General features: G+C 45.3%; 1 protein-coding gene across 1 annotated transcript in view; it reads left to right on the top strand.

Annotated features, from left to right (window-relative positions):
• Positions 1-8,567: 8,567 nt before the first annotated feature.
• The window catches only part of SLC9A7 (solute carrier family 9 member A7), an 80,337-nt gene continuing 72,530 nt past the window's right edge, over positions 8,568-16,374 (top strand). Inside the window, exon 1 of the mRNA XM_065652077.1 lies at positions 8,568-8,889. Within this exon, the coding sequence (XP_065508149.1) occupies positions 8,640-8,889 (250 nt within the window). The 5' untranslated portion in view covers positions 8,568-8,639. The remainder of the gene's footprint in view (positions 8,890-16,374) is intronic.

Genomic DNA, 16,374 nt, shown 5'->3' with positions numbered 1-16,374 from the left:
GATTTTACCTCACAATCCTCATTGCTGTTCCTTCTTGCACGGGTGCCACCACATTCCTTATTCCTCCACAAGAAGACAATAGCAGGGAAGATTAATGACCATGTGTGATTAGTTGGCAATGAAAGCATTGCTGAAAGATATCTGCTGTGCTGAGCGTTTGGAATTTCTGGTGAACTGAAAACTTTTCTCAATCTTATTCTGGCAGCGAGACAAAATTTGGTCCGGCATAAATCTGGCAGTAAGGTGGGGTACAGCAGGCTAGAACTAACATGTACGTGACAGCGCCTCTGTAACTTTGGCTTTTCCTCGACTGTATCAGACTGCTATGGGAGACTTTGACAGTGCCTTGGGCGTAATACCACTAGAGGTCATGCAATGTACTTATTATCTAAGCTGCTTTTGAAAAATGCTCTAATACTCCACATCTAGTAGGGGTATTTGTACTGTGTTTGCAGACACTGCTTTGGCCTCTAGATGTCCCTGCTTTGTATGCATGTAATAACCACACCACAATGAATCACCCCATCTATTTTGTCACCCAAACTTGGAATTTATCTCAAATAACACAGGACATGAGAATCTGAAAATAGTATTAGCATGAAAAGTCTTCTTTATAGAATGAAATATCCTATCCACTAAAATAAGAAATAAACAGGGAAAGACTGCAAAATAACACCAGATCCTTCATTACAATAGCACAGGAAGGTGGCTTGTGTCTGACCTGACTACCGTGTCCCTGATCCCGCTAATGTATCTGACTTGCACTTTTCCTATCTTGGGGGTACAGCTTGAGATAATATTGCTTGCATCTTGAAGCAGCTGATAATTTCTCCCTGTCTTTTGATTTCAAGCCTTTTGGTGTCTTTCTCCTCTTTGCCTTTGGCCAGAAGCCTAGCAGTCAACCAAGTAACAAACACCCCTGTCTGCATCACCCACGTCCAGCTCCACGTAGTATAGACATGATTTTAGGGAGCTGTCAGACTTCACCTCCTGTCACAACTTGGCCCAGCCCCACTATCATAGTTTTTCTGGTAGATGCAGTGCTGTTGTGAGAGGGCTCAGCTGTTGGAGATGGCATGTTTTCCCTTAGAGCTTGCCACTGGTGTTAGCCAGCATCCATCAGGAGCTAAAACTTGCCCAATGGCACTGCCCTCAGCAACCTGACTTTGCTTATTCTTGGAAAAGAACAACCATCTCCCAGTACTGGCATCGCCTGATCTGACTCTGCACTTACGTCTGACCCTTCCCTTTTGGCTAGGCAGCCTCTTCTGCCTCCCTGACTCAGGGTTCTCCCAAGTTGTAGGGAACTGGATGCCTGCACAGCCTTTTGAAATACATGTCTCCAAACTTCCTGCACTATTTGGCAGACCCTGTAAAATGAGATCAGTAACACTCAATCAGTTGTTAAGTTGCCACAGTAATAAAAATTTACAATTAAAGTGTTCTTGTCCTTTTGAAGTGCCATTCTCTTAGACTTTTGTAGTCTGGGAAACTCTGGAGATAATTATTGTTACTAAACTAGAGATAACATTTATAATCTCATCATTGGTAATCTCATCTAATTTCATCATGCATTGATAATCTCATCAGTGTATATAAATACCTGAAGGGAGGGTCTAAAGAGGATGGAGCCAGGCTTTTTTCAGTGGTGGCCAATGTCAGGATCAGAGGCAATGGGCACAAATGGAAACACAGGAGGTTCCCTCTGAACATCAGGAAACACTTTTTCACTGTGAGGGTGACTGAGCACTGGCACAGGTTGCCCAGGGAGGTGGTGGAGTCTCCATACTTGGAGATTTTTAAAAGCTGCATGGATGTGGTCCTGGGCAGCTCTGAGTAGCCCTGCTTGAGCAAGGGAGTTGGACCAGATGAGCTCCAGAGGTACCTTCCAGCTTCAATCATCCTGTGATTACTGGCCAGCTGACCTTCAGTCACTCTCTTAGTAGGCTACTTATTATCTATGTTGGAGATTGGTTAGATTATACAAATTGACTGTATTAGTATATTGTTAATAATTCATCCCTTTCAGCCTATGGAAATATGACAGACAAGTTACATCTCCTTACCAGACTACTACGCTTCCAAAACTGCAGAGTGCAGTGTCCAGCACAGTGGGAGCCATTTATCACTCAAGAACAGTTCTCTGTGGGTGTTTTAGGATCTAATATTTTTAGGAGAGCTTGTTTTCCTGTAGAAGGAACTTAAAGCTTCCTGATTTGTTCCAGAACAAGAGCAAAAGTAAGCACATTCAGACATAACTTCTTAAGATGGATCTAACCTTTTTCTTTCATGTGTCTAGCCATGCCTTTAGACTGCCTAATTCAGATGAAGCCAAGATACTTAGCATAATTTTACTTACAAAGATTCGCTTTCTAGCCTATGCAATGCCTACAGGCATAGCGTATTGAGCGTAGTCAAGATTTAATCAAATATAATTTTGACTTGCTATTTCTCTATGAAGAACAGAACAGTGGGCTTTTCTGGGAGAGCTTTGTCAAAAGATTTGGTATAATTATACAAATATAGAATATAAATAGTTTATAATAAATTTGAATGCCACAACACCGTATCTACATTTTCCCCACTCTTTCTTCCTCTGTGCTTTAGAACTGTGTTCAAGGAAACCTTCCGTACACACTGTTTCTGGTAGTGGCCAACTGACAGCTGACGGTGACAGAGCATCTATGTACATGCTTGCAGGTTCAAATGATGTTTACACAACTCCTCATAGTACTAGACAAGATTAGTTTTGTGCAGGAGGTCAAATTATAATTTGTGTGCCTCAGAAGAGGCTTACTTGCTATTTTCTAGAACTTTCTCAGGTGCTTCTGACACAAGTTGAGCCATGTAGCTAGGATATTCGCTTGTTTAAATATTTATGGTGAATGCAGTGGGGAGTGATGAGTAATGAGAACAGCGACCACTTAGCTGCTTCTTTGAGCAATTGTAACATTGAAAGTCATAACCATGATTTGCACCTGCAAAGGTATAGTGGAAGAATGGCGAGGAGGTTGGTTAAATGTAAATACGCTCAAGTGACTTGCACCTGTCTGTAGAAAAAGCACATATATCACACTAATTGTTTTACTGACCTTGTGTGCTTGATGAGTAGAAACTCTGTGTTAGATAACCTAGGCTTGTGAGAAACTCCAGGCACCTTATCACTATGTCTGAGATTCCTGCTTTGTTGTGAGAAAGAGCGAGGGGCTGCGCCGGCCTGAAGCCTTGAAATCCAGGCGAGCTCAGCAGGCCCAGCAATCTTCCAGCAGCGCTGAACTCACCAGCGCCCGCGTCCCCGCTTGTGTCACCTCTGCCTGGGAGCTCAGGTGCGACTTCAGAGATCCCCTAGTAGAGAGGTAACTAAAATAAAACTTGCTCTTTGCAATGCATTCGTGGCCTCTGGCTCTTCTTGCAATGTGCCTGTGCTTGTGCACACAAAAGGGTAATGAACTGCCTTCTTCTGAGGAATAAGAGAAAATCTGCTTTGTTCCTAGAAGAAAGACATTTCCTGATATCACATACAGCTAGAAGGGGAAAACAATCTGTTTGGATATAAGGGAGATGGCAGAGCACTCTTGTGTAGATAAAATTTCTAGTCATATCCCTCTCAGACACTTTGAAAGTTTGCCGTGACATACAAGCTGCACAGTGAATGACTTTTGCACCTTGCAAATAGCACGGAACAGCTTTTACTCCAGCTAGACTTTTGTCTGCTGTAAAGACTAATGTTGATTTCTGTATTTGCACTGATGAAAAATGGCAGTTCTGACATTTTCTCAGATATACGACACCTCTGCAGAACTGGTACTAACAGAAATGTCACAGTTGTTAGTGCTTCCAACAAAGCAGAGATTCGAACAGATTTGGTTTTCAGTAAAAACATGACATATTCTTCAGAATCTAATTGCAGAACACTTAAATTTCTTTCAACTCACATCTGCAGTAGGGCATGTTTTATGGCATCCCGGGGTGTGGGGATATCTTACACGGACATAGAAGGGTAGCCCACAGGACAATCCCACTCCAGAAATCACCTGTAGGTTCAAAATGAGTTGCCATTTTAAAGCACAGAGACGGGGAGGTTTTGGCTTAAGGGGGATGAAAGGAGAAAGAAAGGGAGGCAGCAAGGAGAGTGGCTGGCATGCCAGCTGCTCTGCAAGGTTGAGCTGCCCTGCTACTGCATTCTGGATTAATGTGCTAGAAAATTTGAGTGTGCAAGGGCAGTTGCATAAACATGCCACATATTAAGATAAGGATTTGTTTGATTTTCCAGTTTGTTATAAGCACAAGAAACTGTGAGGCCTTTATCAGAACCAGTCCTACAACCTCATGTTAGATCAGTGAAAAATCTCAAAACTGCTGCTTCTGTCAGCACAAAGGGCTGGCCTCAACAGACTTGCATAGTACAGAAAACGTCTCGAGAGAGTGTGAGCTCTTCAGTGTTACTGACAAGGAGTGGACAACGTTACCACCAATAGGTCAGAGATACAGCGGGGCTTGAAAACAGGACCTCACATTTGCCTCACATGACATTATTCAGCTCTGGGAATAAGAATAAACCTGAAGTCTGTGTCAGTTCACGTGATTACAATGACTTTCATAACAAAAGAAATTGTAAAAATGCTGAGTGAACTATTTAATGGTGCTTCTGGTAGAATGAACTTTTTAATAAGAGAAGACTGGTAGGCAAAAGGAATGGGGTGGGCTGATCCATATCTCTATAGTGTTTTGGTCAGACTCATGTGAATCAATCCTGTGAGTCAATCATTAACTACATGCAAATGCACATATTTATGGGCATTTAAAACCGAAATCCTCCTGCATCCCTCCAGGTATGGCTGAACTCTGTTGAATGGCTAGATTTTGTCCTCTGCTGTATTTCAGTGCCATCTCATAGTTTTAGTTTTAAGCCTTTGATATCTCTGCTGTGATCCCACTTGGCCACTGTCCTCCATCTCTCTAAGCACACATCATTGTTTCTGCCTCAGGTGTGGCCTCTCAAACAACAAGCAGATCTAAGACTAGGGTTGGACTAGATGACCTTCAAAGGTCTCTTCCAACCCAAACTATTCTATGATTCTATGTTTCTGTGATTCTATTGTAAGACCTCTGCCTGGGACCAGATAAAAAATAATAAATGTGAAGAAACCAGGAATAGAACAAAATGATAGCTTTGCTAAACAGGCAGGCTGACTTCTGCGACATATGTGGTGGCCTCCAGACAGAGGTAGCATCCAGGTGCCACCTACAGAAGACACAAGGGAGGTTTAGTGCAGAACAGCTTGGGAAGGCAGGTGGAGACCTGCCAGAAAAAGGTTGGAGCACAAACTGTAACCGCAGGGTTATTAAAGTGACGGAGCTACAGCTTGAGGTGAAGTTACTGGTGTTCCTAATGACTGAAAACACCACAGCAATATGCCAGCTATACCACTGTAAGGAACTGAGCTGCGCAAACACAGCTCTATTAAAAGGATGCAGCCTGGTTTACAGCTGACAAGCTCAACTTGATACCTTTTTTTCTTATTTGATATCATACTCTCCAGACGATCCTGTGTAAATCAGTTAAATTATTCATGCACCATGATACCAATCCATGACTGTAAAGAGACAGCAAACTTTGTCCTGTATGAATCAGATATACTGTGCATATCAAATTCCCTGGCAATGACATAGTAGACAGAACACTGAGTTGAGAAGAACTTAATTACATCACTAGTAAACTTAGATGCCTTAAACAGAACCAATCATACTCCCATCACCCATTTGTGTATGGGTTTAGTTATGTGCACATAGTCCAGAGTAAGGATGAGTTGTGCCCAATTTTGTGTGAACATATTTTTTTAATTCAATAAAAATACTATAGGACAGTGCCTACTGGCATGCTGATTTCAGTGGAGGTGTTCTTAGAATAAGGTGATACCTGTGCGGAGGCTACAAAAGCAATGTAGCAGTAAAAACACTCGTAAACACAAATGTGAAAGTTTAAAGCTCATGCTGATGGTAGCACTGACACACCAAACTATGGATGAATGTTTTGCTCCACAAACAACATAGCCAAAAAGAAACAAACAAAAAACCCCACAAACAAGCAAACAAACAAACAAACAACAACAAAAAAGCGCTAAATCTGGGCTATTATGCTCAGCTTTAAAAAAAAAATGCCTGGATATTTCTCACTGTTGCCTAGAGAGCAAGAGGTGCAGTGCACAGTGACCTGCACAAAAGTTGAAGGATAAAACACAAGTTACTGATGGAAGATTTCACAGAAAGTACAATAACTTAAGACCCTGGCTGCAGCTTAGCTGAGAGGCAGATGAAATTACAATATACATGTAAATTGTCTTCTTAAAAAGAGCCAGCACATACTTAGCAACAGACTTCACCCAGCACTATGCAGCACATGATATAAAAACCCCAGAGCCAATTGTTGCCAGTCAGCTTTTTATTTTATAACTTCATCAGCATTACACATACTTAGCTCTGCGTTGCATACCTGTAGTCTGCTGTGAGGCCTGTAGGTTGTTCTATCCTAAAGATACACGTTGTATTGTATGTAGGTTGTATACCCTAAAGATATACAATAAAGATTTAGTGGTATAATGCTCTCATTTTACCAGAAATGTTAATTTTGAATGTGAGATTTAACGTAAGGCAGGCTGGAGGCAGTAATTTTTAATGGTTCACGTAGGTTCAAGAGCCAGGTCTTCAGGGCAAATTAATGCTTTTCATCTCTAAAAGGTTTACAAATGACAGCACTATAAGTGTAAACTTTCAGCCCTGCACAATCAAATATTTAAAGGTAATTGTACATAATTATACTGCATATTGAAGGTTGTTGAGGAATTTGCATAAATACCATCATTAAAAGGACTACATATAAATAAAAATGTAGATTTTCATAGCTGTCATCTTAAAATATTTCCAAAAAGGAGCCTCCTAAACGAAAGTAAATGTGACAAGAGACAATTCCAGATTCACTAGCAGGAGGAAAGTTTGGAAGAGAGACTCTTTTAACTGGAACACCCCAAGGAATGCTCCCAGAAGCAGCCAGACAGCAGTGCTAAGGACAGCACTAGGATCTGCCACATAACTAATCAAACATATGGCCAAAGGTATTCTGCTTTCTTTTTATGCAGAATAATGGCTAGAATATATCTGTTAGAAGTTGTGATTGAAAATAACCATGCTGGGGGAAATGTTACAGGAGCAGAAATGTCAGCGCTGCTTACACTACCACTGGAAACTGGGAGGGAATTCCTCTGGTAGCCAAAGGCAAAGCACAATCCTGCTGAAGCTGATAAAACCAACCAAACAAAAAACCCCCACAAACCCGAGTTTTACAGTGCTTCACATTTCTCTAAAACCAAACATTTTAATTACTTGGAATCCTCCCCCCCCTTTTCTGTTTGGTTTTTTTTTGTTGTTTTGGGTTTTTTTTTTTAGGTTTGTGATTCGTTGAAGAAAAAAGCTCAAGGAGAAAGTTCTGATTTTGGCTCGCTTGCAAAAAGTGACTTTTCTTTCCCTCCCCCAACTCGAGATGATTTTAAAACAAATAAATTCCAAATGAAAAATACTGACTAGCTCTATTAATTTCCTATAATTGTCTTGCTTTCTAGAAGCAAATCTCCAGTAGGATGTATTTGGTTGGAAACCCCCAAGGTGACAATGTACGTCTGGTAAGTTTTCCTGTATGTGGGAAAGAAAGGAAAAAAAAAAAAAAAAAAAAAGGAGGGAGAGAAACCCAAGTAGGAAAACGCTCGAGTGACTATATTCTCACTCTTTCGGGAGAACTTGTGCACATTCGTAGAGACCCAGAGCGAGCAGCGGCTGCGTTTATTCCCTTGCAGGTCTCACGGACACCACCGGCTCCCGGCCCCGCTCGGTCCCGAACGAGGGCAGAGCGGGCTCCAGGGTGATTTTCAACACCGCACCCGTGTGACAGCTGCTCGCCGCCTTGCTGTGCGACATGGGGACAGCGGGACTGCGACCGACCCCACAGCGCTGCCCGCGCCGCCGAGGCGGCACCTGGGACTCCCGAGGCAAAACCGGCCCCGCGGCGGGGCCGTTCTCACCCATAGAATCACAGGATGGTTTGGGTCAGAAAGGACCTTCAGAGGCCATCTAGTCCAACCCCCCCGCAATGAGCAGGGACATTTTCAACGAGATCAGGTTGCTCAGAGCCCCGTCCAGCCTGGCCTGGAATGTCTCCAGGGATGGGGCATCTACCACCTCTCTCTAGGCAGCCTGGGCCAGTGTTTCACCAGCCTCAGTGTAAAACATTTCTTCCTCATATGTGGCCTGAATCTCCCCTCCTTTAGTTTAAAACCATTGCCCCTCGTCCTGTGCCCCACACCCCGGTGCCTCCCGCCGCTTCGCCTCCGCCGGGCAGGGAGGACACCGCGTCCTCCCGGCGGGCCAGCCTGCGCTCCCCGGCCGAGGCCGCAGCTGCCAGGGCTGCGCCTTTAAGGGGCCGGGGGAGGCGATGGCGGGCGGGTTCTTGTGCGCCGGGGCTGCTCCCTCCCGCTGTCCCTCCCTCCCTGTCTTCCCCGCCGGTCGGGCGGTGGGCAGTGCCCGCGGGCTGCCGCCGCGGGTGTGGGACGGGGGGCCGTGGCCGGCTGCCCGCCCGCCCGCCCGCAGCCATGGCTGTGCCCGCGCTGCCGCTTCTGCTGCTGGTAGCCGGCGGGCTGCGGGCGGCGGAGCGGAGCGGCGGCAGTAGCAGCGCCATGGAGGAGCTCGCCACCGAGAAGGAGGCGGAGGAGAGCCACCGGCAGGACAGCGTGAGCCTCCTCACCTTCATCCTGCTCCTCACCCTCACCATCCTCACCATCTGGCTCTTCAAGCACCGCCGCGTCCGCTTCCTCCACGAGACCGGCCTGGCCATGATCTACGGTGAGCCCCGCCGCGGCACCGCGCCGCAGCCCCGCTTCCCCCCGCGCCGCCCCTCCCGGGGCCGGCGGCTCTCTGAGGGCCGGTGTCAGCCCTGGCAGGTGCCGGGGCGGGGGGCGGCCCGGAGGTGGCGACGGGTCCCGGTGCTCGGCCGCGCCCCCGCCGCCCGAGGCGAGATGCGGCGCTGCGGCCCCGCTCCCCAGTCCTCCCTCCCGGCCGGCGGGCGGGCGCGCAGGGGTAGGCCGCACCCTGGCGGGGGGAGAGGGAGCCCCGGAGCGGCACAGCGCGTCCGTGGGGGTGCTCTTGGATCCGCGCCCCTCGCCGGCGCTGTTCCTCGGGTACCCGGAGAGCGGGGCGGGGTGGGGTACGGCCCGCTGCGGTGTCCTGCCCAGAGCTGCGCTCTGCCACCGGCCCCCGGCGTTGGGGTGGCCGTGCTGGCTCGGGGACCCTCCCCGCTGTAGGACGCCGGCATGCCGGGGGTACTGCTGGCGATTCGGAGTGCTGAGCAGCGCAGTGCATCGCGGTGCTGATTCCCGAATACCTCCTCCGCCCCGTGCTGTGGCCCGGAAAAGGAGCGTGTTTAAACTTTGATGCTCCGGGGTTTGCTCACCCACTGGTGACATGCTGCTGTCACGGGTGCCCCGAGTTTGCTGGTCACCTGCTGACTGCGGTGACCCTGGGCATCCCAGAAGGTGCCCGCTGCTCCTCGTGAGCCCACCTGGTGGGAGAAAAACTGTAGTGGGTTGAGTTGGTCCTCTCCAGTCTCCCTTTCCCCTGGTGGATGTCTTCTCCCTTGCATTTGTGGGGCAGATATGATTAGGAGGAGCTGGACTCTTTCCTGGTACTAATAATGGCTGGCACAGAGGTCCACAGGTGAGCCTGAACCCATGGTGTGGAGAACTCGCTGCTCTGCAAACTCACGCAATTGTATTTCCTGCGCATTTTGCCACACAGAGCTTAAACTGTTCCGATGAGGAGCAGCCATCCGTTTAAAAAAATGATTTGTCTGATGGTGATTGGCTACTGATGTAGCACCAGGAGCACTACTTCTCCTTGGTGAGCTGAATCGGTTCCTGCTGAACGGTGAGAAACACCTACCTGATGTTGGTTGGGGTGAGCACGTTGAGGGTAACCACAGATGAGAGATTTGGTACTCAAGGGGAGGGGGAAAGTGAACCGTTTCCTCCCCTATGAGTACTACTGCTCTTGAGGGCTACGTGATTGCTTGCAAAGCAGTGGAATTTTCCTCTGCTGATGCTTCTGTTAAACCATCCCAATTTGCTCTTAGTCACTGATCTCTCTGCTGTACTGCTGTGTATTTCACATATGCGTGTCGCTGAAAACTGATAAATTAGCAACTGGGCATATAAGTTAGCTGTGTACTAGCATAATAATGCTTAGTAGCTGAATAGTGCTCAGGATATAGTCGATTAACTCTATATGTGCAAATTGGAAGAGACAGAGTAAGGTTGTATTGAAAATGTTGTTTAGATATCACCCTGCTTTTGTCACCTTCAGAAAGTTTATGTTTTAAGACCAGTTCAGTTGTATAGGTTGTTCACTTTATGGTGGAAATCTTGAGTATGTGAGACTGCAATAGGCAATACAAGTACCAGGGCATCAAGGGCATTTGGGTATGCATTTTGATAAGCTGTGTGGGAAATAAGAAATTGTTCAACTGGAGAACTTCTGCCTCTCATTAAACTCAAGTTAATTTACTGTAACATCTAGCTCCTGATCCGTGAAATGGATGCTAGATTCCCAATTTGATGTTCGAATGCTGGTATTCTGTGTTGAGAAAGGCACTACGCTGTAGTTGGCAGCACTGCCGACAGAACAGTTGGCTCAAACCATTGCATGTTCTTGTTGTGCCCTTGTTTAAATCATTTCATTTTCATAGATCCTTCCTCAATATATGCGCCTTCTAGATGAGCCCCTTTAGTATACCAAAACACATGCTCTTCTCCCTCCCAAGCAAACTGACTATTGCCATGTTGTGCTAAACATCAGAGGAAACAGGTTTTGTGACTTCAGTTCCCTTCTGACACTGTAGCCTTCATGCCAGCAAAACTTTGCTGAGGCCCAGCTTCACCTAAACATTTTTCAGACTTCTTTTAGAGCAAAGAAAAAAACACAGCAAGCGTCCTAGTAACTGTCTGTTATACTTCTGATAAACTCCTATTTGAAGAATAAAGTCTGGTTATCCTCTTCCTCCTTTATCACTTAAACGATAGTGGTTAAACTGAGACATGGGTCTCTATTTTGCTGAAAACTTGACATCTCAGAGATGCACATTGCTTTTTTTTTTCCAAACTGCATATGTATTTAAAATGTATATCTTTCATCAGTCTGACTTACACACAAAATTATATGGCAATATTTCAAACAAAGGCTGGAGAGTTGGGCAGGGAAAAATTTAATGAAATGTAACAAGGGAAAATGTAGAGTCTTACACCTGGGCAGGAAAAACCCCAGGTTCCAGTACAGGTTGGGGAATGACCTATTAGAGAGCAGTGTAGGGGAAAGGGACCTGGGGGTCCTGGTGGACAGCAGGATGACCATGAGCCAGCACTGTGCCCTTGTGGCCAGGAAGGCCAATGGCATCCTGGGGTGGATTAGAAGGGGGGTGGTTAGTAGGTCGAGAGAGGTTCTCCTTCCCCTCTACTCTGCCCTGGTGAGACCTCATCTGGAATATTGTGTCCAGTTCTGGGCCCCTCAGTTCAAGAAGGACAGGGAACTGCTGGAGAGACTCCAGCGCAGGGCAACAAAGATGATGAAGGGAGTGGAGCATCTCCCTTGTGAGAAAAGGCTGAAGGAGCTGGGTGTCTTTAGCTTGGAGAAGAGGAGACTGAGGGGTGACCTCATCAATGTTTATAAATATATAAAGGGTGGGTGTCAGGAGGATGGAGCCAGGCTCTTCTGGGTGACAACCAACAGTAAGACAAGGGGTAATGGGTTCAAGCTAGAACACAAGAGGTTCCACTTAAATTTGAGAAGAAACTTCTTCTCAGTGAGGGTGACGGAACACTGGCTGCCCAGGGAGGTTGTGGAGTCTCCTTCTCTGGAGACATTCAAAACCCGCCTGGACACCTTCCTGTGTAACCTCATCCAGGTGTTCCTGCTCTGGCAGGGGGATTGGACTAGATGATCTTTCAAGGTCCCTTCCAATCCCTAACATTCTGTGATTCTGTGAAAGAGGTTGTAGTCCTAAAACCAGAAGTATCTAGCATGAAACAGTTCTTAGTGTCTGTTTGCTTTCATAAGGACGTATTTCATCATATGGCATTGGTGTGGGCTCCAAACTCTGCCCACTAAGTGACTTTTACATGGTTTTATGGTCAAGTCTATAGCACTTGTACCACTTGTATTCAGTTTTTCTAATAGAAAAGTAAGTGTGTTTCTATCACAGCAGTTTTCAATGCTACAATGCTTTCATTTGCAGGAGAAGTAAGCTAGCACTTCAGTGCTGATTAATTTTTATCATGGAGACAATCGTCTGGGAAAAACTGGCTCATTGCACCTAAAACCCCTCCAAAACTGTTGGTTTCAAATTGTTGACTCTTTGGATGATTGTATTGGATCAAATACACATTTGACCTGAGCTGGTTAGAACTGCAGGCCTTGATGGATGCTTGCTTCTTTTGTTCTTTAAGAAGAGGTAATAGAGCTGGACTTATTTTTTTCTTATCTAGGATGTTAATTGACAGTCATGTGCAGTGAGACCGCTTTCACTGAGCGCAGGAGGAATCGGATGGCACTACTGGCTTGAAATGGTGAGCAGAGCAGCTGCCTCCAGCCAGAGCTTTAACCAGCACTTCTCACTTTTCTGAGAATCCAGATATGAGCACATCCTGTTCTATTTTCATGATGTTTCTTTCTGCTGATTCGATCACCTTTCTGTTAAAGACAGTGTGTGTTTTACCTAGTTAAAAAGATCCGTGGCCCAAGTATTGCTGGTGCTGCCCAAGTCTGCATTTCTTCCAGACTCAGAGTAGCATTTTTTTCTGCTGCTTATTGAGTGGGAGGCATCTGTCATGCCTGACAGTTTCAGTGTGGTGGTCTAATTACCCCGTCCTCAACAGAACAAAGACTACTGCCCTGTCCAGATTTGCTGTGTTTTGTGTAACTTCATCATACTAGCTGCTTTGAATGAAGATGAAAAAGTCATTAAAATCATTATGCAATCTTTCCATGTTTCTTATTTCCTGTGTAGCTACTGTCTCTTCAACAGACAGTCACTGCTTGTCTGTCTGTATTATTCTGATGTGTTAAATATCTTTCTCTGGAAACATCTGTTAAGATGTGAAATAACATGAAGTTTACATGAGTGTTTAATGACTTTCAGTGCCACTTCTCTTTTGTGATGTGTATCTTAGAATCTTCTTTTTGATTAAGCGATGTGAAAGTTATAGACCTCAGCTGTACATGCTAGATCTTACAATTGCGTATATGAAAGAGGAAGGGACCTAACTTTTTTTAATGTCTTAAAATACTTTGTTCCTAAATCTGCATGTTCAGGTGCAATGTTGATTTGAATTGATTATGCACCACGTCATCGCACTGTGATTACGCACAGGTCGTTCCACAAGGTGTTTGGCTTACAAAGTGCTAAATACAATTGAATTCTGGTCTTGAAACTGTAACAAGAGTGGTGCTCTGTGACAGTTAAATACTTGCATGGGGCAAGTGTTCTGCAGCTGCTCCAGCAACAGTATTACTAATGCAAGTCATTATGGAGCAATTAAAAAAGCAAACCAAAACCAAACCAACTCACAACAGAGCAATTAAGGGATTGAGACTTTGCTGACACACACATTCCAATTTGTGACCATGATGCTCACTTTTCTTTGGGGTGGTCTGAGTCCCAAGGGTAAAGTGTTATAAGCTGTGTTTTTCCTGAAGAGGTTGAACTGTGTACGGTAGCTCTGTGTTGGACAGGTTTCTTCACTCTTTGCAGAGGGGCATCCCCGTGTGGTAGAGAGCCACAGGACATGGACCATGTGCCTTGAGGGCTTGGGGAAGACCTTAAGGATGGGAAGTGACCCCCAGCACTCTGCTCTTTAGGAAGCAGAAATCTGGATATGTAGGTGTGTCCCAGCAGATCTGGTGGTTTTGCTCCCATTAGGAAATTTGTCCCTTTCTGTAAGTGATAAGTTGGGTAACTGGCAACCCGCACGTCAGCACAGGTGTCAGTCCTACCAGGTACCTTCTGGACTGCTGGGTTGTTCTGGACTGCCTGGGAGCTGCATGTGCCAGCGCTGCAGGTAAAAGCAAAACTGGACTTGGGTATGGAGAAAGAAAAACAACACATGAAGAGGCATATAAAACTTCTATTACCTTTTGTGGATCAGAAAGGAGAGATAAGAAGTAAATGTTCAGGATAAAATTATCAAATTTGTTCGGAGATACTCTGTATCAGACTAAGTTTCTGTATCCACAGAGTAGATACAGAAAAGTCCTATTTTTAGCTCACCTGGCTGCAGTGCTCTCTGTTGCAACTCCAGCCTCTACACATGCTAGAGCTGACCTAATGCATCTCCACAGCCATCAAACTAATGGCAGTGTTGGGATTTAATAAGCCATTTTCACATAAGCCTCTGATACTAGATTTAGGATCATAACTGAGCAGCCAGTTTTGAGAACATTATCTTTTCTCAGGCAACCTGCTTGTTGTCTTGGATATTATTTTAAATCTCTTGATTAGAATTTTTTAAAGTGGGTCTTGGTTAATTTGTTGAATGCTCAGGACATTTTAATTGTGTTGCACATCTTGTCTATAAGCTTGTTTCGTGGCCTGCGATGGATGGAAGTTATTTTATCTTGTGATAGACATATAGCATTTCTTCAAAAAAAAAAAAAATCTGTTATTAACCTATTTGTATTTCAGATTTGCTCCTCAGGTGGGGTAATTGGATAGCTTATAAATTGCTAATGTTTCTGAAATATCTTTGGAGTACAATGCAGCTGTAGGTCTCATAGCGGTGAATTGGGGGGAGGTGTGTGTTTTGGGTTTTTTTTGAGGGGGGGATTGTAGTGTGTGGTTGGGTTTTTTGTGGGGTTTTTGGTTTTGTTGGGTTGGTTTTTTTTTTGGGGGGGGGGCAGTGGTTTTAATAGCATTTAAGATAAATTAGTTCATTTTTTTGTTTGTTAATTTTGGTTTCATGAGATGTTCTATCAAATCAGCACTGGAATACCCTTCTGATAACTGGCATGAGCCAAAGAAGAGAGAAATGGCAATCCTGGATTTCCTCTATGCGAGGAAGCCTTTGGTGACATAAGTGGCTGTTAAAGCTGGTGCTGCCCAACAACACCACACAGCTGTAGGAACCAACTGGCAGCTCAAGGGGAAGGTGTTCCTTTGCATGTGCTGTAGTTCTTATCTGAATTGAGAAGTTATCACAGGTGCCAGTTCTGCGATATTGCAGAGCTCACATGTGTGCCTGCCTGCCTTCTGCTCTCACATACCTGTTCAGTGACTGGTTGTGTTGGTAGGACCATGCTGGACTGAGGAGAAAGAACCTGATGTCTGGTGACAAATTTGTTGTCAGACAGTGAGGTGGTTCCACAGTACGTTATGAGTTAGCATTGCTCTTGTTTGGGCCCTGTAGGAGCCTCAGGTTTTCCTTAGTCCACTACAGAAGATTTTTATTTTTTGCAACCATTTCTGATTTTTTCTTTGCTACTTTGCAATAGAAATTTCTCTAAACAGGTCCTGCAAGGAATCTTCCTACAAGGGTTGAGCTTCTCTGTAGATGTAGAGCATCTGCAGCTATTCTAGTAGCTTCTGCTCTTGGTGCAGATAAGAAGACTGAAAAGGGGATGGTGAGGGAGTGTATAAAAGCTGTCAAATTTTACAAGATGCCCAAAACTGCTTCTCAGGTGCTGATGGTGTCCCCATCTCAGTGCTGCTCTGCTCAGCAATTGGAACTCTGTATGTTTTGGGGAGAAGGTGGGTGGGACAGATCAGGTGTTGGTTTTCAGCTGTCTCCTTTCCGTTTGGTAAGTTAGGCCTTTGTTTTGTGGGTGATCAAATAAGGGTAATAGGGAGCATTTCCTTGGCAATGTTAACAAAAATCTACGTAGCAACTGGTGTGTAATCCTATCTGTAAGTTTCACAATATTGTATTGCCTTGTGAAAAACCAAAAGAACAGTTCAGACATTGTTCTTTCCAATATTTAATTGAAAAAATATTCTGCTGGACTGAAGTGATTCTAGCTGTGCCTTTTCTTCCAGTGTGTCTTTTACGTACCCTTCTCGCTTTCTGGGCTGTAGAAAGATGAGAGCACCTTAACACTGCAATCCCCAAGCAATCAGACACACAGCAGAGCGCTGGTGGAAGTGCCCCTGGTTCATCCGGACAACCAGGCCTGGGCAGCTTTTAGGTGCAGGACTGCAACCTGTGAAATGCCTTTTGAAACTCCTGCGTGCCCTGAGCTCACTGACCGAGGCGAAACTCTGAAGACTTCTGCTGTGTGTCCTCCCAGTTC

Source organism: Caloenas nicobarica, chromosome 1 (genome assembly GCF_036013445.1).
Source record: "Caloenas nicobarica isolate bCalNic1 chromosome 1, bCalNic1.hap1, whole genome shotgun sequence".
NCBI classification, from domain to species: Eukaryota; Metazoa; Chordata; class Aves; order Columbiformes; family Columbidae; genus Caloenas; species Caloenas nicobarica.
Note: the sequence above shows the minus strand (reverse complement) of the source record. Positions and strands in the feature narration are given on the sequence as shown.